We start from the raw sequence: 24,200 nt of genomic DNA, 5'->3' as shown, positions 1-24,200 counted from the left end.
GCGTGTAGTACAGTGACCAACGTGTAGCGTGGACTGACTCAGAAGCACGTGACGATGTTTTAGGAGAGATGGGTATTAATGCGCAGACGCATCAGCGCACCGCGCAAAGGCGAATTCTCGGCTGTCAAGTTTCAGCTCAGGTGAGCGTTCCCCTCAGAGACACACGGTTTACAACGTTCGAACGTTTATAAAGATTTCTGTTCGATTCGCATCGAACCACATCGACCAATTCAGCGAAAACATACCAGTGTTACTTTCTCGATCAAACGGTAACCTAAATTTTTCACGAAACGCGCAGCTCTTTTACCTATTTACTTCTGTTAATAATCTGAAACGAATTTTTCGAGCGTTTCTTATACGGTGACGATCGCACGTGGTGAAAATTTCTCGCTGAATTTCTCGCGATCGTAGCGTTCAGTTTTTGCGTGGAAGCTGTAAAATTGTGCACGGAAACACATTTGACGCGACGCCAGTGAACTCTTCGCGAGTATTCTCGGAAAAGAAGAGAAAAAAGAAACAGAACGATCGTGGCGTTCGCAGGGAAAACGACACGCCAGTGGACACGCTACTGGTCATGATGGCTTTAGGAATTACAATTACCGTGGTTCACTGTTGGCTGTGATGTGACACTGATACAAGGTATTTATGTATGCGAGATAAGCATGGTGTTTCTATTTTCAATCGATGATATCGTGTACGACCATAGGATCGAAAACTACGAGAAAGTAGAATGGGTTAATGTTAAATGAAATTTATAATAGCTTGTAGGATGACTTCGAACGGATATCGACGGATTTTAGAACATGTAATAAAATTAAAAAACAAAGAATCGTTAGTACACGAGACTCTGAAATATCAATTCCAATGGAAATTGTTTTTAATTTTTTTAAAAAAAAGATTATTTACTTTATTTGTTATATATTCTTATACTACGGATTTTTATCAACTTATGTGAAATTTAATAATACAAAAATGTGCAGAATGCATACATATATGTAATATACCAAAATATATGTAACATTCAGAAAAGGGTATACGTTATAATAATTTTTAATACGTAAAATGAATCTCTACTTATGTTCTATTTCGTTAGTTATGTCTATAAAAATATAAATTTGCATAAAAATTCGTAATCTAGATATTTTATATCACAATAATATTATAATATAAAATATCTCCATGAAAATAAAATTGACGAATAGCAAACAATGAAAGCAAAAGAATTATAAGAATAAAAATAAAAAGTATAATAGAAATAACAAATAACAGATAGAACAGAAATGACAAATAATTCAAGGAAGAAATATAACAAATTTTTGTAACGTTTTAGCTCGTTAAATAATTTGTGTTGTATATATTTACCACAATATACCCAATAATATATAATAAATAAATCTACTAATATATATCTAAAAATATGCACACACACACACACACACACACACACACACACACACACACACACACACACACACACACACACACACACATATATAAATATATGTTTACTAATATATGAAAATTATTAATTTAAGTTTAAATGGATTTTGGACGAACGTATAAGAAACAAATTATAAAAGGCATATATCTTCTCTTTGAGATAAATTACATATTCTGAGAGTTTAGACAGACTTGAATTAATTACAATGGTAATAATTCCATGAGAACTATTTTACTTGATATCGATAGAATTATATTATATACCTGTGTAATATCCATATTGAACATGTTGATTTTTGTATACCAATTATTACTATGACTTACATAAGTCATTTCTTATAAATTATATACTATAATTCACGTAAATTGATGTTGAAATAAGTAAAAATGCAATATTGTTTCGTCTAATAAGGACAAAAAGCAAAATAATGCGTAAAAATTACATGAACTCAATGTTATTAAAACACATAAATAAAGCAAATTGCATATTGTTTTACCGAAGTACAGATAATACGTTATAATAATAGGTATATTACTTGAAACTACTTCACAAGATAAAACACACAAATAACAATTTCCATGAATTAAAAATGCCACAAATTCAGTTCCTTCACGTTCTTGCAGATAATAACTAAACATATATGGAACTAATCCTTGAAATTTCATTTGTAAACACAATGTTTAAAAACAGTATTTAGCAATACAAATTTATTAAAATAAACAAAAGATGTAATTAAGATATTATGTATCTAACTAAGATAAAATGTAACTGATATATATACTACGAGTATATGTATTTATAGTAATGTTTATTTATCTCTGATGAGATATATTAGATATAACAACAATTAACAACAAATAATAGAATAAAACTGCTAGGCAGGTTTGCATCTTGAAGCATTGTTTCAAACAAATATCTATAAAAAATTGAATCAAAGAGTCTTTCCAACTCTTTATCGCGTTGTACACATGGCCGAACGATTTTCATTTCAAGCGTCGCGTCGCGTCGCGTCGCCACACAAAACATTGAATGAGATGTATCAATTCACTGATCGCTTCGTAATGTTCGTTGAAATCGTTCAGAGAAAGCATCATCCGCCTTTATGTAGGATTATAGGCCTTCTAATAAACTTTCGCATATATACTTAGGCGAATAGCCGTGAATACGTAAATGAAAATTGTAACGAGTGAAAAATTCCCGTGTAATCTAGTTACAAAAACTCGTTAAAAACGGCTTTATATGGCTGCTTGGAATGTAACAGTTAAGAAGAGGAAAGAAGAAGAGAAGTACAATGGCTTATGAAATTATGCCCATATTTCTAAATATCTTTTATGAATATATGACGTCTGTTATACTAGATATTTAAAAATTTCATTAGTATGAAAGCCTAGTACCACTGACTGTGTGTGTTAATAAAGCCTGAAACGATTCTGAAAATGAACAAGGAAATTAAAAGATATTTAATGTAAGTATACATTTTGTAAAGATCACAAAAGTATTTAAATGGCCAATTTACCTACCATATTAATAATATATTTTATAATAATGTTTAGATTATAATCATAATAAGATAATATAATAATATTACTATAATAATATAATTATTATTGGCATAAAATAATATAATATAAATTATATTATATTATACATTTGTTGCATACTAATTGTTTATTAAATGTTTGCAGTTATACATCTTATATGTTATGTACATTTACCGACTGAGTTTAAATTTTACAGTGTTAATAAAATTTCAAAATATGTTACATAACACATATAATCTGTGAATGAAAGTTTTTTACGATAAATGGCCAGATACTTCCGTGAGGCACTGCATATGGTACGATTTCGTTCAAAACAATTGGATCGCCAATCCGAATAACATCATAGCTCTTTGTATGATATCCGATACACTGAAAGTTTTAACATGCTAACGTGCGTGTTAAACATTCAGGAATTTAGCGGAATAAGAATTTAGGCCAATAGGAAACAAGATTAAACTACTTACGGCGACAGAAAAAGAGAAGCGTGGTGCCAAGCAATTTAAAATTTAAATCAAATATAACTGTGCCAAAAGCATGATGTTTCCTTCGCAGCTAAAGATTGGTTTATTTTACAGAAATAACAATGACTCGTGTCAAATTTTTTTAACTTTAGTAATAGAGAAGCTAAATTCACCACACGATGGAATAGACAATACGAAAAAGATACCTCGATTTATTGTCGATTAAAAATTAACTAATTCTACAAAAAAAAAACCTTTATCATAACATCCACAGCTTTATGACTTAATTAGGCATAATTCTTCTGCGATATAATTAATTATAGACATGTGCATTTACAAGAATTGTGTACTTTTGTTTCAAAAAATTGAAATATTGGCAGAGATTAAAGATTCTAGCGTATGCTTTTGCTCTCCTGATGAAAGATAAACATAGGCAAGAATTATTTTTGTCGTGAGTTCTTCAATTGTTAGAAGAAAGATTTTATCAATTTCATTATTAGTGCAAAAAATTCATGGAAAGGACAAAGCAGTTGTATATAAGTACAGTGTTAACAGTTGAATAAGGCAATTTTCAGCACCTAAATAAGTGATGCTTCGATTAAAGTCGTTAGTTTTAAATCAACTGGCCCAATCTTTTGTAATAATAATTATAGATGCAGATTTGATTTTATTTTGCCTGTAAATAACTTCAAATTAAACTTATTTAAATCCATTAAGAACCATGCTGTGAAATAATGCATAAAAGTTGGGTAAAAGAAAATTCTTAAGATACGTAAATGAAGTAACTAAATTCTAGAAAAATCAGATTTCTGATTTTTATAAATAGTAGATAAATTCTAGGAAAAACAGACAAGAAAGACATTAACTTAATTTAGAAAAGATAGTTTATCACATTTTTATGAATATTCCGATTTTTACAAGCTTCGTGAAATTGTTGGATCTAGGTGGATAAGGAAATAATAGAAAACATATTAAGCAAATCTTTGGAATTCCCTTTCATAACCACAATGTTGAGAAATAGAATTCAATAATGTAAATTAACTGAAATATTGCGTTAGTTCAACTTCAATAATTAGATATCAGCTCACTATTTCAGAAAATTGTTCCTTTAATTAATTTATTAAATTAATCCTGTTCATAGTTATATTAATTCATACTATTCATTCCATTTCTGTCTTGCTTAATCCAAATATCTTATCTATCATTTCGAAACTGAATAAAATTGACTTATTATTTTTTATTATTTCTATCGCCATCTTTATTTTTCTTTGTTTCATGTACAATTTACATTTAGTAATTATTTCATAACGTCCTACATAACTTTACTTAAAAAGGTAGGAAAACTAAGAAACTTGAAATATTTTAACATACATACATATGCATGTTTAGCTATTGAAAAATTGAATATATTTATGTATCTATATAGGAAATTTAAATAAATAAAAATGTACAGAATGCACAGAATTATGCAAACATATACAAAATATGCAAAGCAAAATATTCATTATAATTAGAACTTGTAAGGAGAAATCTTTTTGTGTTTCAGTTCCATTTCTTTAGTATTTTATATAATTTCTGTTCACAGAGGAATATAAATTTGCATAAATATTCGCAGCCTAATAATTTTATTCATCTGTTACTATTTCTCTATGCTAGAAAACTAGAGAAGTGAATGTTTTGAGAAAATACTTTAACTGAAAAGGACAAGCTAACATAAATACTCAGCTTGCTCTTGCAAAATAGATTATAAAACAACAGAAGTAACTAAAAGAAAAGGGCAGTGAAAAACCATTGTCGTTTGATGGTACACGAACGCAGCCAATAATCCGTAACCAGAGACGAGAAGAAAAAGAGAAACAAAAAGATACAAAACGTTCAGCCGCAAAGACGTAACGATGAGACCTTCGCTGGTCCAATTACCATCGTAAAATTACAAAATCGACAGGCTAACTGTTTTTCGAACAAAACGACACAATTTATGCAACACGAAAAATTGTTTTTTAAGATACTCACCGGGCTCGTAAAATCGGATGCAAATACATGGAAATCCTACGAATCTCTAGAATTCATTTTTCAAATCCAATTTCGAGAGTTACGATCGTTCCCAGAGGCCCGTTATCGCAAATTGCACTCCGTTGACTGTACTCACCGTAGCGAGATATTAAAGAAAATAACAAGGTATTCATACCGTGACTGATTCACAGCCGGTATATTTAAAACAATTTCACGCTCTTTTCTCTCGAGCAGATTCGAACGGCGAATCCTCAGTCTTTAATCGCTACTTACTTAATTAAGTCTACTGTGATCTCTGAATCTTTGCTGGAGGATCGAGGAAAAAGGCATTATAACTATATTTTTGCGGATATTTTATTTTCAAGTCACTCTATAACTAAAAAAGAATATTTCAATATAAAATAGTTGAAAATGGAAAGGACCTGTTAGATTCAGTCAAAGGTGTAATTATACCCGTCAGAAGTCAAACTGATCACTCTATGTTTGGACAATTTTTCGGATTCGTTACATTACGCGATTAACGTCTACTTCTGGAAAAGTAAATTAAAGTTAAATTACTTACTTCCACGGAGTCGTTTACTACAAGAGAGTGACATAAACGCTAGCAAATTGCAGAGTAAATTTAAAAAATAATGTTTCAATTTCAAGTTTCGTCATCACTTTTTTCTGCTTTTCAATTTATGAAGTTGATTAGTGTAGCTTCTCGATTGTTAAAGTATTAAAAAATAATAAATAAACGGTATTTTGATGTTCTGACAATAGACATTTTTTAAATTATGCAGCGGATAGAAAATTATATGTTTAGCCCGAAAATGATACAGAAGGGCAATTGCAACATGCGAGCAGTCGTCAATGTATTAGATTTTAAAACTACTGCTCCGTAAAAAAATGGAAAATATGATTCATCGTGCTTTCTCCTGTAGTCTTGATATATCAATTCTGCTCTTATCTCAACAAACAAAAAGACTTTTAGTGTTCTAAGAAAGTTTTTAACAGAGAATGAGAAACTTAAAATGAGAAATTGAGCATACTAATAACGATCCTTTCATAATTTGCTCAATCTTGTGATATTTTTTAACGTTAAAAAAATACTATTCGGTTGAAAATAATCGAAGGAATGCAGTAAGATTGGATGCAGTTGACGAAAAATAGTAAGAAAGTAGCTAGAAAACATTTTCTGTGTCTTCTAAGGAACAAACCTTGGTAACGCGCGCATCAAAAACAAGAAGAAACGAGATACATATGTACTATCTTTCGTTCATCGACCAAAATCGTAGCTCACAATAACGAACACATTTACATGCAGGATGTGTGCAGCACGTAATTAAATCGAGTTACTCATCGCTAAACTGGTTAGGAAACTGTTTGTCCATTTAGAAAGCCAATTCGTACTTTGAGCAATAATAGATGAATTATTTAACACTTTCACGAAATTATCACCTGCGGTGCGTGGTTTATTGTGTGCGTACGAAAGAAATGTGTGTCGATGACCCACGAGGTTCTCAAGGTTCGATGGACAATTACAGTTTCGCGGAGCGTGTGATTGGTATTGACACAATAGTATTCGTTATAATAACATAACGTATAGTATTGTATGGTATGTAGTGATACAAATTTTATTCGTAATAAAAGTAATTTTATGTAACAAGGAAACTAAAACAAAGACACATATACTTTTTATGTTCGACAATGAAATGTTTTGATATTTAATTTAATAGTTAAATCTTTTAATATTTTTTTATCCATGAGGAATTCATATTTTTATTCATATCGCTACACTGTGGATATTTATGTGCAAATCCAAGCTTTTTGCAAACACAGGTAAAAAATAGGTCGTAGGAAAAAGAATTTTTCATTTATCAAATATTATATTATACTCTCCCATTTGCATAAGTATGCATAAGTATCCATAATCTATATGTCACTGTACCAAAATACTTAAAAGATGCAACTTTATGATTACACGCATTTTCTTAAACAAATGAACTAATATTTTTAATAGAATGTCATAACTCACGCGTTACATATTACCAAATTTTTTCTACGTACAACAACGCCGATAAAACAAGTGAAATTCTACGAGTAAATTTTACAAGTTAGAAATCAACTCCTGATTGACGTAAAACTGTAAAATTATGAGAACTGCTTGAGCAACAGAAAACTATAACTTATAACTTGTAATTTGTCAACTATTGTTTATCAATTGTATTTGTCTACTATTAAGTATTACATAGTTGGTAAATTATGGTACAAGAAATCCCCGGCCATTCACCTGTCGCTGCACATATGATTCCTAAGATATGTTAGTCTTCAGCGTCTTAATATTGCAATAAGATTTTTGCGACGAACCATATCTTGTAAAATATTTATTGAAAATCTCTGTTCGTGACTTAAAACACTTGTGCAGAGGCGACGCGATTTTTTTTTAATACTCCACCGTATGTTAATTGTTAAGAATGCAGACTGAATTTAAACGAAGTTCATTTTGTTTCAGAAAATTCACTTAAATTAGCGAGACAGTAACAAGAAACAATTTTCAAGATTTTACATCATATTGGGTTGGCAACTAAGTGATTACGGATTTTATCATTAGGTGGTATTGATGAAATCCGTATGCACTTAGTTGCCAACCCAATAGAATCACTCTTTTCTTTTAACAGGGGAATTATGATATAACTGTAATGTAGACTCCTCAATTCATTCAATGAAGAAACTCGTGTTTACATATGTAATTACATAAATTATTAAAAATAGAATTTATTGTATTTGTTAATATATGACTTGGCACTATTTTATTTAGTTATGATAAAAGAGATCTTTTTTGCTGATATCAGTTGTTCAATCTGGTATAGTAATTGAGTGAGAATTACAAGATAATTGCTATGAATAAAATAGTTGATGCCATTATAAATAGTAATATAATAATAAAGTTAATAATAAAAAATAAATAGAAGATAAATAGAATATTATTTAAGAAATACAGACACGTAATATAAGTATCACTCTCGTGATTTCATAAAAATTTAATAAGTACTTATATGTTGTTTCCTAGAACTATAATACATTTTCTGATAATGTTTCAATTTTTCTTCCTCGGAAAATTGTTAAGATTTTGACAAATGATCGGACTGACTTCAATTTGGAATTGCATTATGATAATTAGAACAAAATTTAAAAAACATAAAGACATGGATGACATTAACAGTTTTTTTCTAGAACTGTGTTTCAATTTATCATAATCTTTTAATTTCTTTCTCGAAAAATTGTTGAAATATTGACAACTGATCGGTCAATGTTATAAAATGACTGCTTCGATGAATTGTCTTAAGATTATCCTTTACACTACTTTAATAATGGCCGAAACAAATGAAAATCTAGCGATGTTAAGTCTAAAGAATAGAATAAATGACGTAATAATTTCCAATTATCATTGTCTGTAAACGATCGCTGACATAACAAAACAGAATCCCTTTCCATTTCATTAATATCGATCACTTTTGTATTATTACTACATACTTACAATTCTTCTAATTGCTAACTGCAAAATATCAACTTTGTCATAAAAATTCCAAGGGCGTACAAGAAACAAAATTAATCATGAAATAACTAGATACATACGATTAAAAATGTATTCCGGTTTATCGTCTTCCCACATCGTTCAAAAAGCAAAAAAAGGTCTGAATAAACGTCTGCGATCGATGTCGTTTAAAACTTATCGCGTCTAATTACCATCTAATGACCATTGATTTATTCGATCGAATGAATTCTATATTTCTTCGAGTAGATCGTAGTATTATTGCGCTCGTGCGCGATACTGTTGAATGCGATCGATCGAACGTAACTCTTCGATCACAAGGCAGTATACACGTAGTAGTAACACTAACGGTATCTAATTACGACGTTGACACAATTCTTGAAGCATCAAATCGTTTCATATGAATGAGCGTCCCCTTGTGCTAAAACTGTGATCATCTAATGGGAAAAACGCTCCTGTAACGTCAGCTAATCGTTCCGTAATCTGTTCATTTATTCCACCGGAGGATCGTACGTATCATCGTAAACCAACAATTCCTCGGACAGACGCAAATGTTCACACGCGAAACTAAACGATACGAAATGGCATTTTTATGTCTGGAAATGTCATGCTAGAGCAATAGTGGAAAATATGTATACGGATAAAAAAGAAACAAATGTAGTATAGATTTTAAACTTTCACAATGATTAGACGATATATCTGTGGTTCTTCGGCTTTTGAATCGTATCTTTCTTAGCGCGTTGCACTTTGTTCTCGCGTTTCGTGAACATTCCAGCTTCCTCACTCGTTCAAGCTTGACCTGAGTATACACGTATTTAATATTTATAAGTATGTATCTACGTATCTCGCAAATGTGATAAAATTATTCATCAAATTAATAAGTCTTAATATTGGGATCGTGTTAGATGGCTTGATCTTAAGATGATTGTTCATGCTATACATGTATGAATTTTTTACTACATATATACATTCGCAGTAAATGTCTCGTAACATTTATATACACTTTCTAATTGGTTCTATATTTTACGAATATAATTGTGACGGTTGTATCTCGTTACAATGCTAATTAAATTTCATAATGTGTTATGTTGAAACATAATATATACATGAAAGCTAGCTAGGGTAAATATAATGTTCAAATACTGTACTTATTCGCTATACCATAGAGGAAATAGACGACCATTGAAAAATGCAAATCAAAATCAATGTTAAATAAATATCCGCCGCGACTTATCAGATATCCGTCTGCATAAATTATAAGGAACAATACGATGAGAAAAGAAGAAAAAGAAAAACTCATGTTGTTAGGTCAGAAATGTATACGGTATATACATGGCAATGTCAGACGACTGTCTGAAATCGTTCGGAGAAACCTCACTCTATGGATAAAGAAATAGCTACAGCTTCTTTGCTTACGTTCTTCTACTTCTTTTTATCAGGTTTGCCTGTAAGATGCAACGAAGAAGATTATAAACGACTGCGTAGTAAAATCACCTTGTAGTTGAAGCAAAAAGAACATTTCTCGCTCGCTCTCGAGTTCGTTCGCATTTCATAAAAAGTGAAATTGGATTCAGTGGGATTGACATAATAAAGAGGGAATTTTTATGCGTTTATGAGAAATCTAAAGACGCAACGATGCAAAATACATGGAAAATGTGCAAAGCAGCGTGTGTACTTGTTAACGATATTTATTGTTAGTAGGTGAAACAGAATTTTATTTAGATTCCATTTATTTGATATTCCGTGTATAAAAATATAAATTTGCGTAAGTTTTGTCCCATATGATAAACTTATATTGATAACTCGTGGTTCTTTAGAGTCGTATCCAATATATGATATATTTCGCATGTTAAAAAAAATTGCATTCGTCATGCGAATGAAAAGGTGCGTTTTTGTTAAAAGTTATTAGATATAGCGGAATTTCAAGACAGGTCGGATATGAATGTTTGACGTGAAGTAGAATGTCATTTCATGCTGCATATATTATATTTAAATGAAACGTCGTATTCTTGGTACAAAGTCCTTACACATACCTGTATTTATGAGACAAAATATGAAACTTGTCAACATGGAACAATTATATTTTCAGAATCATTTTTTGTTGAATGTTAAATAAAACAATATTTGCAAAATGAAAACGATCAAATATTGCAACAATTTTTATTTTATTCGCATATTTTTATTAACTCGTTTTATATTTTATATTTTAATCTAATGTATGAAAACAACAATTGCTATAAGAAAATAATTTGCTTCCAATGCAGTGGTATAGAATACGTAGAGACGTAATAGTAAAGTACGATAAAATACAATGATGCAGCAATAAATAAATAAAAATAAATTTTAATATGTGTGCATACGTAACTTCCTATTCCGTTTCAAAGACATAAAGAATCGTTTCGCATATTGATTAGTGTTATTCGCGACCTTGGACTTTTCTTTTCAAGAATCGCGATGAACATATAAAATAGTAATAATGAAAGATTGTTGTTATTAAAATGTTAAAAGTTGTCCTTGAAAAAGCGAGTAAATGTTGCAACTTCGTTAAGAAGTAGAACTACCTAACCGCCACGTGTTTTCTTCTCTTTTTTCATCTGTGACCATAATTTTATGATTATGTGGTAGTGCATACGATCAGAAATGCTGAATAAGAATTATAATTACAAAACTTGAATCTTGCCGTTATAAAAAAGACGAAAAATGCCTGACGCAAAGAACAACTTAAAAAAAGCTGTGTCTATGCGATCGTTGAATAAGATCTGAAACGAATGAGCGTACATAACAATGTTTTTCTAGATTCTTCGAGTAGTTTCATAATACAAATCTATTTTGGTCCAAAATTTAATATCGTTGCCGCTGTTCAATACGTTGCGTGTCGTTAAAATATTTTCAATTCGTACAACGATGTACAAATAAATAATAGCCAAAGAAGGGATTATAATTCATTCTAATAATTTTCCGTGTGATGCAAATAATCATTGTTTAAATAAACAAACTTATTGTTAAGAAACAGTCGTATCTTTTTACGATTTGTAACCGATTGTGATGACATAAAAAGCGCGTTGGTTGCAATACAAATATTCTGAACATGTAATAATCGCAGCTATTGATACTGCCATTGCGAATTTACACCACAAAATTTACAGTCATGTAAATATAATTATTTTATTGAAATCGATAGGTCCGAATACGAAGATATTTTTTTTGGAAAACCGCCCATCGAAATCGTTCAATCCCTTCGACGAAAGACGAAATATCTCGCCACGCAATATCCTTTGTGATACGCTCTGAACGAGATATCTTGCAACAGAATGTCGTTTATGCGATGCTTTGCACAAGATATCCCGCGACGCAATATTGCTCATATGATACTTTGAACGAAATAACTCGCACGGGGATTAGGAATGTTAAATAAAGAAAATGTTTTATTTCGACCAACAAATGATTTTAGTTTTCTGTTATGACACAGTTCAAAGCGTGGTATTATATACAATGGCAGGATACAGTGACCGATGAGCCACATCCATATATTAGGTTGTTCTAAAAATTTCTTTCATTTTAGAAGAAAATAATAGATGCACAACATTTGTACATTTTTTGTTTTAATGCAAACGAAACGTGTCCTACGACAACTAGAAGACGATCGAAGATAAAGACCACAAGATCTGACAGATCAAGTTTCATGTTTGTATCAACATAGCCAGATAAAGCAGCTACGTGGAGATAGCGAAGGACATTTTTGGGACTACCTGATAAATAGAAAGCGCCGTATAAACAACATTGAGTTGTAAAAATATTCCAGCCAAAGCTTACAATAAACGATATTACGTGGCAAAGGTATATTTCGTCCTTCGAAACAAAGGAGTTACTGACTAATGACCAAAGTATTAATACATAAGATAGGAGATAGTAAGTACTTCACTGAGAATATGATAACGAGTGATAATAATGATGACTGTGAAATACAATTCTGCTTACCTAACTTAGGGATTTGTTACTGATTATCAAAATTAACAAAAATCATTCATGCATACTGAATACTGATTTTGAACGATTTTATCCCTATTTGTGGTGCCTTCAGTTTCTATTTTAAAGATAATCTAATATTTCAGAAATTATTGAATTTGATATATCCTTAATATATCTTAATTATAAAATTTATTACTTTTTAATTATTTATTAAATTTACTAATTATTTTAATATATCTTAATTATTAAGTTTAATATATTATAATTAATATAACAAATACGTATGTTTCTAGAAATAATTATAGCTTAGAGAATATAATTTTATTTTGTTTTCGGTCAATCTTCTGTTCAACCAATCGTTTAATAGATAGAACATTGTTGACGAATATCACTCGCAGAAGGAATAATTAATCATAATGTCGAACCATTAAATTATGCTAATACAAGTAAGTACATATTACAACGAACGGCATCGAGTATCGATAATTCCCCGTTTTAATTTTATCTCTATCACAATGACATCACATTTCTATTGTTTCTCCGAGAAGTATCATTTTTCACTTAGGATACGCTAATCAAAAGAAACAGATAGACCAATTTATTACGATAACCGGTTATGCAATATATCAGTTATACGACATATGAAGTTGTAATAATTATAGAATTGCAAACGTATTATGTGTTATTTACACATTATTTTTTAACTATGTGATGTGGAAATTACAAAAACATTATACTGGTAGATCAAGTATCACTCGAATATGTCTGATGTAGCGCTAAATTCTTTCGACATTACGTGTAAAGTTTGTATAATTAATTTGAATTTTTTATTTTCAACTTTAATTCTACGTTTCTAATAAGTCGGTGAATTAAGTCAAAAGAAAACGATTCAAGATTTCGATGATAATATCTCTGACACGTGTATATATCTATGCAAAATTATTTTATTTCGCGTCATATTTTGTTAGCCAAGGTAAAATTAGCGTTTAGATAGCTTTTTGCGCAATCGATTTTTCGATGAATGAAATACCAGTCGAGACTTGAGAAACTTCATAATGTCGTATCAGTATAGTTGGTAAATCGTTTTGACATTAATACTGCTGACTTAACATAAATATGATATTATAATATTGTATCACCAGAAATAAAATAGTAGCAACGTAATATGCTGTAGAAAGATTTTAGTTAAGCGTAACCATTGATACAACCCAATTTATGTTCTTTACAAGTTTCCGTAGAAATTTGTTTACGTTATTAGATTATATTTTATTTATGTACTCTTTCAGTATTAATATGTAGCTGTAGCTTATAGTTAATTATTTCGTGCAAGCTGCAGCTTACCCATTTTTTTCTTTTTCTTTAGTGTTTTAAGTAAATTATTAATGTAATTACTAGTGACGTCATCTCCTGCGTGATACTGTACGGCGAAGCATTATGTATGAATTTATTTATTTTTCACGTTATTATAGTTTTCTTCTACGAAAGCTCTTATAGCCACTAGATTACGATGGACGGTGTTATATAATTTGTTCAAGCAGTTCAGTTTTATAATCAGTCAATGTATGATTATTCTTATAAAAAACAATTTTCTATTAATTCTTTTTATAAGAAAAATATCTTTTCTTTTTTCTCTTTATTTAAAAAAAAAAAGATATTTTACTTACAAAAAAAATTAATAGAAGATTACTTACCGCGATAAAACTTCTTGATTTTTAAAAAGATTGATAAAACTAGCTTAACTAATAATGCGATAATGTAATAGTAATAGCCTTAACACTACCTTTAATTTTGCTTGTACGTTTTGTACAATTAAGTAAAATTGCACGGAATTGAAGATAGTTGAATATATTGGGTTGGCAACTAAGTGATCGCGGATTTTGTCAGTACCATCTAATGGCAAAATCCGCAATCACTTAGTTGCCAACGCAATAGTTGAGTTAGATACAAAGCTGAATATGTAATTATTAGACTATAGATTTCTATGGGAAATTTAATTATGCCAAAATACATAACATGCACGTAATTTGTAAAAATATATAAAGTATTCAAGATACAGTGCTCATGATCGCTATAATAATTAATAACTGTAACAAATCGTCGTTTTCATCTTAACTGTTTTCGTGAAGATGTGAATTTGCATAAATATTCACGATCTAACAATTATATGAAGAATTAAAAATTGTTGGTAGCGTGGCTTTAAAATCACAATATTTTGCCATTACTGACCCAGAAAAGAGAAACAAACCGTAGATAAAAATGTTAGATTTTCGATAAAAAGTAAATCACTGATCGTGTGCAAAAATGCGTACAAAGAATTGTATTGCGCATACTATACTTCATGGAATTGTTACTGCGAAAGTTATATTTATATCGATTTTCGCAAAGCACGTTACGAAATATTTGCAAGTCAGCGAAATTTTACGCGGCTTATGTTTTTTATACTCTTGAGAAATACACCGGCATAATTATTTTTGAAATTACATTTAGCTTTGCATTATGATCGCTATAATTGCTATTAAAAGTATCAAAATCCTTTGTACAAGTCATTTACAATTTCTCTAACTCTGATTAGTCTCTGATTCAATTATTCGTGTTTGTATAATAAAACGCTAACTCTGTTAATTAATTGTTGGCTGAATGAAAAAATCAATTAATAACCAATTTAATTATTTTATTAAATTAAGACGTTCGGGTATTTCAAAAAATCAGAATATTAATATCGCGTATTGAACCATTGGAATGAACTAAACATTTCCAGTATAAAACAGATATCATAATTTCTTCGTTACAATAAATTTAAAGAAAGAATTAGATGATATTCAACCGTACACAGTGCATCATTTTTATCATCATATAATAATAAAAGAAACTTTATTATGTTAATTGTAGTAATTGTAATTATTCCATTTGTTACCGCTTCGAGCGAAATTCTCTTCTTAATAATTTAAACAAAAAAGAAATATCGAAAGCTATGCTACTCCTTCGTTTAGTTTCGAGAGACAATCGATTAAAGAACGCAAAAAGGGTCCAGAGGAACGAAAATAAAGATACATGAGACAAAGGAAAAAGGCGATGCAGTGTGAAAATAGATATCCTTGAATCCATCGTGTACGACGAAATTCAACTCGACAAAATGTGCAAAAAACAATGCAAAGAACCGACAAGAAAAAGCGATCTTAGAAAGCGAATAAAAAGAAAATCTAACGGTACGACGACAAGGGCCATGAATTAATTAGGTGTTTTTATATTTTAGGGTCGCCACACGTACGAACTCAACAATGGAGTGTCTTTGAGCACCACTCGTGCAATTCAGCTTCCCTTATACATCGATATCTGCCGGAGAAATCATAAAATTGGCGAACTCTCTTCAGCATAGAAAAACTACTCGCAAACATGTCCAGGTATAGCGTCCAAGAGTACGACCTCGAAACTGGAAAGCAAGTCCGGTTAACCGGATACAGCAATGCTGCCTTCGAAGATCCATTTCGAAGCAACAACAACGATTTTGATCAGACTGCTGAACTAGAAAACAGGCTTAGCAATATCCACGTCTCAAGCCAGGATGACAAAAATATGAACAACGATGGTAAGTTTGTGTAATTTATTCCTTTACGACGTTAAATCGACATTACATTGTACAAATATATGGAAAACGTTAGTAGACGGTCAATAGAGGAAAGACGAATCAATATTTCCATAAATACAGCTGAGGAAGTAGGACGTACAGCGAAGATTTGCTTATCGCAACGAATTTAAATATTCCAACGAATACTGTTATTTTGTATATTTTATATATTTTTGCATCTTATATGTATTTTCTATTGCCAGCTTAAATCTTCCGTAAATGCATCAAAATCCACGGTCTATGTAGAATGAAGCGAAGATCAATCCTCACGATTTTTCAAACACTTCCGACAGCAGACAGGAAAATATATGGAACGAAAGTTAATCAGCTTCCAATCGACTACAAACTGCAATACTAGGAGTTTCGAACAATGTTTTACTTCCACGGAAAATCGGGGTTTCCTCTATTTTTTAAAATGAAACAATACATTTTTTATACAACATTTGAAGCATTTTTTTAATTCTCTGCGAAAAGATATTGAGATACTTAATTGGAAAAATGACTAGTTTAAAGGATATTTTAACTTTGATATTGTGAAACTTGTGGTATGGAAGACAAAGAAAGATAGCATAATAATTTTTGGATTTACGTTTTACTTGTCTTTCATAGGATAAGTTTTACAACGTTAAAGTTAAAATATCTTTTAAACTAATCATTTTTCGACTCAAGTACCTTCATACTTTTTTGCAGAATTAAAAAATGCATCGAATGGCGTATAAAAGAATGTATTATTCCATTTAAAAAAATAACGATGACCTTAACTTTTTATCGAAGCAAAATCTTCTTTGAAATCTATAGCATTACAATTTGTAGCCGATTGAAAACTGATTAACTTTTTTTCGAAACATTTTTTGTCCGACTATTGGAACTATTTGAAAAATCGTGGGAATTGATTTTCTCATCACGCTGTTTATTAGACTTGTGAATTTCAATTTGCGTATAGCAACGTCTGAAAGAATCACAGTGATTATTTTATATAATTGCAATTGGAAAGATTGCAGTAATAAAGAAGTAGCTACACCTGCTAGTAATTTGAATCGAGTAGATCAAAAACCAACTCAAAATCAATCAAAGTTGAATCACTTTTTAAAACGTGCTCTAAATTCATATATGTTTAATTCTGAAGCAATTGAAATCTCTATATAGAGATTATTTTGCAGAACATTATAACTCGCCTACTATTCTTAGTAAAAAATTTGTGTACTTTTGGACATGAAACTTATACCTTTCTCTATCTCGCAATAAATACGATTTAAACATTGGATTATTCTACATATCGTTGCAAATCCTGCAATTATTTTTATAATAAATTTTAACACAAAGATTTTCAACGTTACTTTCTTCCAACGTGATTATATTGGAATATCCCACTTGTGTGAATTAAATTAGGTAACTTAATCCACGTAGATCAAAATTTCTGCAGGATGTTATTCAGAGTATTATAACGCTATCCTTTTATTCGAGGTTTAAATTGCAAGCAACAATTAAATTGCTGTTAATACTGTTAGTTAGTTTTTAAAAAACCGATTCATTTGAAAGAATTAATTTAAAAATCTTAAAATATAATAAAATTTACATTCTTTCGGAAGAATTGCAGGCATATCTTTATATCCGTTAAATCAGTGGCTATTTAAACAATATAATACCTTTAATACAAATATAATAAATATAACAATATTAAAGTATAATATAACGCCCTAGGCGAAAACATGAAGTTTTAATTACTGTCTATTTAGTTTTTTCATATTAAAATTATTAGCTCTGAACAGTCATATAGAATTATTTCTGAACAGTATACACCAACAGAGCATTTTTTTTAATGCTTTTCCACGCCGATTATAAAGACAATTTTTCATTTGATTTGTTTGTGTTCTGTTTTTTGTTTCATATCATAAACTGTTGTTTTGCATCGCAAGAAAAATGTATTTAATTATCTGAAATTTCCTAACGATGGTACACCCAAGACGGAAACTCTTGTATAACGCAATTTTTAAAGTACAGCAAAATATGTAAATTCGCATTTTTGTACAAATCTTTATACTGATATGATCCAATGCAATTTGATTTTGCATAATTACAACGGTGATTAAATTTTGATTTACGCTGTCCCTTTGACGTATTAATATTAATTAATATCTAAATGCTATTTATTTTTAATTAAGTACTTTAACTACCATTATTCGTAATTGAAATTTTTAATATTTTACTATACAGAATGCGAATGAATTTATTTGGTATTTATAATTAGGTTTTAAACTATAGAGTAATTCATGAGTATAACTATCTTTTCTACTTAGAGCGTATTCTACTTTGAAAGTATCTGATATACACATTCTCCTGAAGGTTACGGTTCGGCTGAAAATGAAATAGTCGAAAACTTCAGGCATCAATATTTATCGAAATAAGATGATTCAGAATAATTTATGGTAATTTATATCAGATCTATAATTTTTAAAATGTATGATAGAAATATATAATCGGGAATTATGTCCACGATATTCATTTTAAATTCATCAAACTTTCGATTATCTGAATACTAATTTGCATATAATACTTTATTTAATTATTCTCCTTCATCCGGAAATTTTATTTAGATAATAAATAACTACAGTACATATTACCGATTTATCAGACTGAATTAAATCATTGAACTAAATCAATCTTCTAAAGAATATGCTGTGTTGGAAAATTTGGAATCAATTTTCTCTTACATCGTACCGTACTGTGATAGTAATATTTATTAAACATTTTTATTAATAATTTATTCATCAAAATGCTTCGATATTTTATGCTTGCTAAGAGGTAACAATATTTAATGGAAATTGCAGTATATTACATTCTCTTATGATTATATAATCTATTATCCTGTATAAAATTCTCAAGGTAAAGAAAAATATAGGTATCAAACATTTTAATCTAAGTGAAGGAAAATAATTTTATATGGCTGTTTGAACAAGAAATTGGAATGAAATTAAAATTACGATGAAACGCGACAACATTGAACATATAAAATATTTTTAAAAATTCATGAACGTGAAACTCAATCGTACTAGTGTAATACTATATAAATATATATAACTCGTGTAATACTAATAATACATGCAATTGTAAGCATTAAAAGATATAGAAATCTCAGATGCATCTCATGAATGAAGAATAAAAATATTTGTCTAATCAATAGGTGATCCGCAGACATTTTATAAATTGATCAATTATTTGATCAATTGGCTGCATTGATTAATTAAATGGATTAGCTTGCTGTATAGCTTTGACACAAGTCTTAATCTTCATTAACTCGCAAAGAATTTATAGTCTTGAAATTATTCATCGACTGGAAACTAAATGTTTATCTAGAATAAAACAAACGAATAAAAAGCACTAAAATAGATTTTCTAAGATACCGTTATTTTAGTACATATTTACGTTTACATATTTATAATGTTTAGCTACAACCATAAAGATCGACATTGAATTTAATGGTGTCTAATTTGAATGAAAATCCGATTTGCAAATATACACAAGGTTTACGACACTTTTGATCTTGAAATTATTCGAATGAAACTATAATAATTATTCGTTCGCCAAAGTTGCAGATTATTCCCGTTACTTATACTTAGGAAATGACTAAACTACAATAAAATTAGTCACTGAAACTGTAAATATAACAGTGTTTTATAATGCTATTATTCTCTTCGTTACTAACATCTTTTTTAAATACTATTACAGTACTATCTGTTATATAATAATATCTTTATTCCTCCTTTTTATTTGATTTTATCATTTTTCTATTAATAATAACATTTTCATTCTTCCTTATTCTTTCACTCTTGATATGTGTAAGAAATATCATATTGCTACTAAAAGAAAAGTACTCGCTCTTTTCTCCAACAACAGACATGTTCTTGTAATCTTTCTTATTAACAAAAATCTTTTAATGCTCAAACTCGATCCATCTCAATCTGGATACAACGTCCAACTGAATATTATAAATCTGTATGCCTGATAATCTCAGTTCTGTCGAAGAAAAACTCTACACAACGCGTAACGTGAGTAAATAATAGGATAGATTACAGATCAATGGAACGAGATAAATCTCTGTCAGAAATGCAACGGAGGATTATTCCGAAGTATGTACTTACACAAATCTAATAGTGTTTAATAGCTGAAATTCGTACTGAGGAATATACCAATTCTATTGGCAACTAAGTTATTGCGGATTTTGCCCATACCACCTAATGACAAAATCCGTAATCACTTAGTTGCCAATCTAATATGATCGAGTGAAAAATGTTATATAAATATAGAGGTCGTTTAAAACTTTATTAAAAAGTTATAGTAAAAATACAAGACGCGAAGAGAATAATACCTCGGACTCTAATATTACAAATTTTCTACTGCTAGATCACACTTTAATATTAATTCTCCTTCTATAAAAATAACTCTGCTATTAAATATTAAATTAAATAAATGTTAAAATTTTTTAAACAAACTAATCTTTCCTAAAGATTATAAAACTTAGCCTATGATTTCAGCTGAGAGGTTAACAAGCTATTGTAATGATTGATCAAACAATTGTAAATAATAATAATAATAATATATATAACATAAATAACCATCTTAAATTTATAATAAATGTTAAAGAGTATCGATGAATATTAAAGCTTATTAATGAATAAGTTTCTAATGAATAAGCTAATTAATGAATAATTAACTGTTTAAATACTGTGGCGATCTCTGCTAAATATATACGTATAGTATACATACTTGCGTCAAATATTCTGTGCTTTTCTGTACATTTTCAGATTTACCTCAAATTTTGCCAATATCATGATCGTCGAGTTTCATTGTTTCAATGTTAATGGCATTCTAAAATGTCTCGTGCAACACACGTAATATATTTATAAATTGCTTTTACAAGTGTTTGAATACCTCCGTGAGCTACTGTTAGTGAGTAATTTTGAAGAATAAAGATTTATGAAATAAGTATTGAAACCTATAGTGCATTAATGCAAAGAATTGATTTATTGGAATAAAACGAAATCAAAATGTGATTTCTGTACTAATAAGTTCAATTTTTTAGTTTTCTTCCATATTTCTGCTATAAACATTTAATAAAACTTTAACACGCTAACACGTTCACGCGTTCACTGTGCTGTATGCTAACGCTACTATTGGATTGGCAACAAAATGATTGCGGATTTTGTCATTAGGTGGTATTGATAAAATCCGCAATCACTTAGTTGCCAACCCGATACATGCAAATTATGTTCATGCAATGCATGCGTCCCTTGCATGTATATTAAATAATAAAACTTTACATAAGTGTTTGACATGAATTATTATGCCCTTTGCTCCTCGTTCCTTAAATTATTATATGCCTATTCATAATACTTTAATTATTATATAATATACATAGTGCAATATATTATATTATATATATTATCTGCGCCTAAACCTTACCCTAATAAATAGCATAAATAACATTTTCTATATATCCATACATATATCCACAGGATACACTGTCAGAGTTTTGATTAAGAACATTGAAACACCCTATATAATATTAAATTTTCCAACCAGCGGACTACACGCGTATATCGTAAAAGTGCCCGTTCAACAGTCGCAAAAGTATCAATAACGATCCGACAGGTTAACGCGTGATTACATCAATTACACTGAAATACTAGCGTCAATTCTTTCGTATGATATAATGACTGCGATTACACACTTATCGGTTCAACGAAGAAAACCGCATTTTGTAGTATCAACTAACGATGTGATCTGCAAAAATTGTAAGAACAAAATCAACTTTACGATGTTCTGCGGTAAACTTGCAACGGTGTATTAACTTATAAACAGGAAGTACGCGGGAATAAACGCGGAGAAACATGTCGTTAATGCGAAAGGAGAATTCCTAAGAGATTGAAAAGGGAGAAAAGAATATTTCATACGTTCACTTTTGCGGTTGAGCAGATGCATTTGACTCATAATACTAACCGTATGCATAAATTAATAATGAGAAATTATTTCAAGGCGCGGGTTCTTTGAGTTTTCTGACTCATTTCGTGACCATTTGTGAGAGAATGACGTGTATAAAAGACTATCACGTATTTACCGAGGTTGCGTTGATACTCGATACGTGTAACTGTAATTATCGTCTCGGTTAAATCAACTAAGATTTGTTTTTCGTACGACAGATTTTATTCTTTGATTCTTTCTTATTTCGTGCTTTCTGTCGCTTTAATCAACGCCATATCAGTTAGAAGTTATAAAGCCAACGTATTCATAGGTATTAAATCTCATCTTACTATTTGCCTGCCACTGTGGATATTTCACTTTATTTTAATATTCTACTAATTGTAAATAGTCTATTTAATAACAATTACTGGTTTCTATTTTGTAAATCAAAGTGAGAGATTTCTAATCAATTACAATTGTTTACTTTCGTAAGTAAACGAAAGTTTGGTTACATAGGCTTGATTTATTTATACCTCATACAAATTTACATTGCACGTAGCATACCAGTATGTATAAATAGAACTATATTAATTTATATCAGTTTCTAATTATAATAATTAATACACACAATATTTAATAATATATACAATAATTTACGTTAATTCGTATAATATAATCTATTATTTCTTATATTTTCTTTGCTTTTATATGAAACAAGTGCAATATGGAAAAATTTTATTAGAGAGAAATAAAGTATCTTAAGTAAAGTATCCGATGCAATTTTTTTATAGACGAGGAAGCTAAAAACGTTTTAAAATCATGATATCTGGAAAAATGGAATCTTACAATTTGCATACGTAACCTTACATGTTCTTTGTGTTCCTTACATTTAATATCATCTGTCACACAAAGCCAATCTTGCTCATAAGTTAAGAAATAGCAACACATATGTATCATATATCAAGCAGATGTTCGAAATGTTAGCTTATAATTCCTATTAGTTTTATATTAATCATCAGGCATTAGCGAACGCATACGAAAAACACCTGATTGATTTAATCACGTGTGTAATTGATTTAAAACTTTACTTTTTGATTTATGCTAACACCGCAATAATATTATTGACATTATGAAGAAAAGTATTCGCATAAATAAAAATTGGACAGCAGAAATTTTTAAAGAATCTATGCTATTTATATGGATAAAAATTGATAAAGATAGAAAAAAATTAGGAGAAAAAGTATTTATATACGTAGATAAAAGCTGAACAAGAAAGTCATGACAGATTAAAGCAAGAAATTAGCGCGATCACTGCTAATCGAATTTTCATTACTAGACTGCAGATCTTTAAGTTGTATAATAAGTATTTTGTTTGTTTCATCTATCTCTGAATATTACATTTCTTCACTTTAAATAAAATTATTTTTATTGTTTATATATTTGTGGTTTTGCGGGATTCGATAATATTCTCAATAGTACATTGTGCTTCGTTGCAAACAATCCAGTTCACTTCTTCAGGGCAGACTTGAACTAGAATGTTCACTTCATTCATGTCGAAGTAAAGCGTAACATACTATTTTAAAAACACGATGAAAACCCGAGCAGCCACAAATATTTCATCTAACCATCGTGGAAGCTTAAAATCTAAAATATATTT

General features: G+C 29.7%; 1 protein-coding gene across 3 annotated transcripts in view; it reads left to right on the top strand.

Annotated features, from left to right (window-relative positions):
- LOC132904498 (sodium-independent sulfate anion transporter-like) overlaps positions 1-24,200 on the top strand; it is a 36,766-nt gene continuing 12,566 nt past the window's right edge. Inside the window, exons 1-2 of one of the 3 annotated variants that reach the window (XM_060955054.1) lie at positions 1-140; positions 16,214-16,546. In XM_060955054.1, the coding sequence (XP_060811037.1) occupies positions 16,354-16,546 (193 nt within the window). In that variant the 5' untranslated portion in view covers positions 1-140; positions 16,214-16,353. The other 2 variants (XM_060955053.1, XM_060955055.1) reach the window with 2 other exon arrangements.

This window comes from Bombus pascuorum, chromosome 2 (assembly GCF_905332965.1).
Source record: "Bombus pascuorum chromosome 2, iyBomPasc1.1, whole genome shotgun sequence".
NCBI classification, from domain to species: Eukaryota; Metazoa; Arthropoda; class Insecta; order Hymenoptera; family Apidae; genus Bombus; species Bombus pascuorum.
This window is presented reverse-complemented; position numbering and strand designations above follow the sequence as displayed.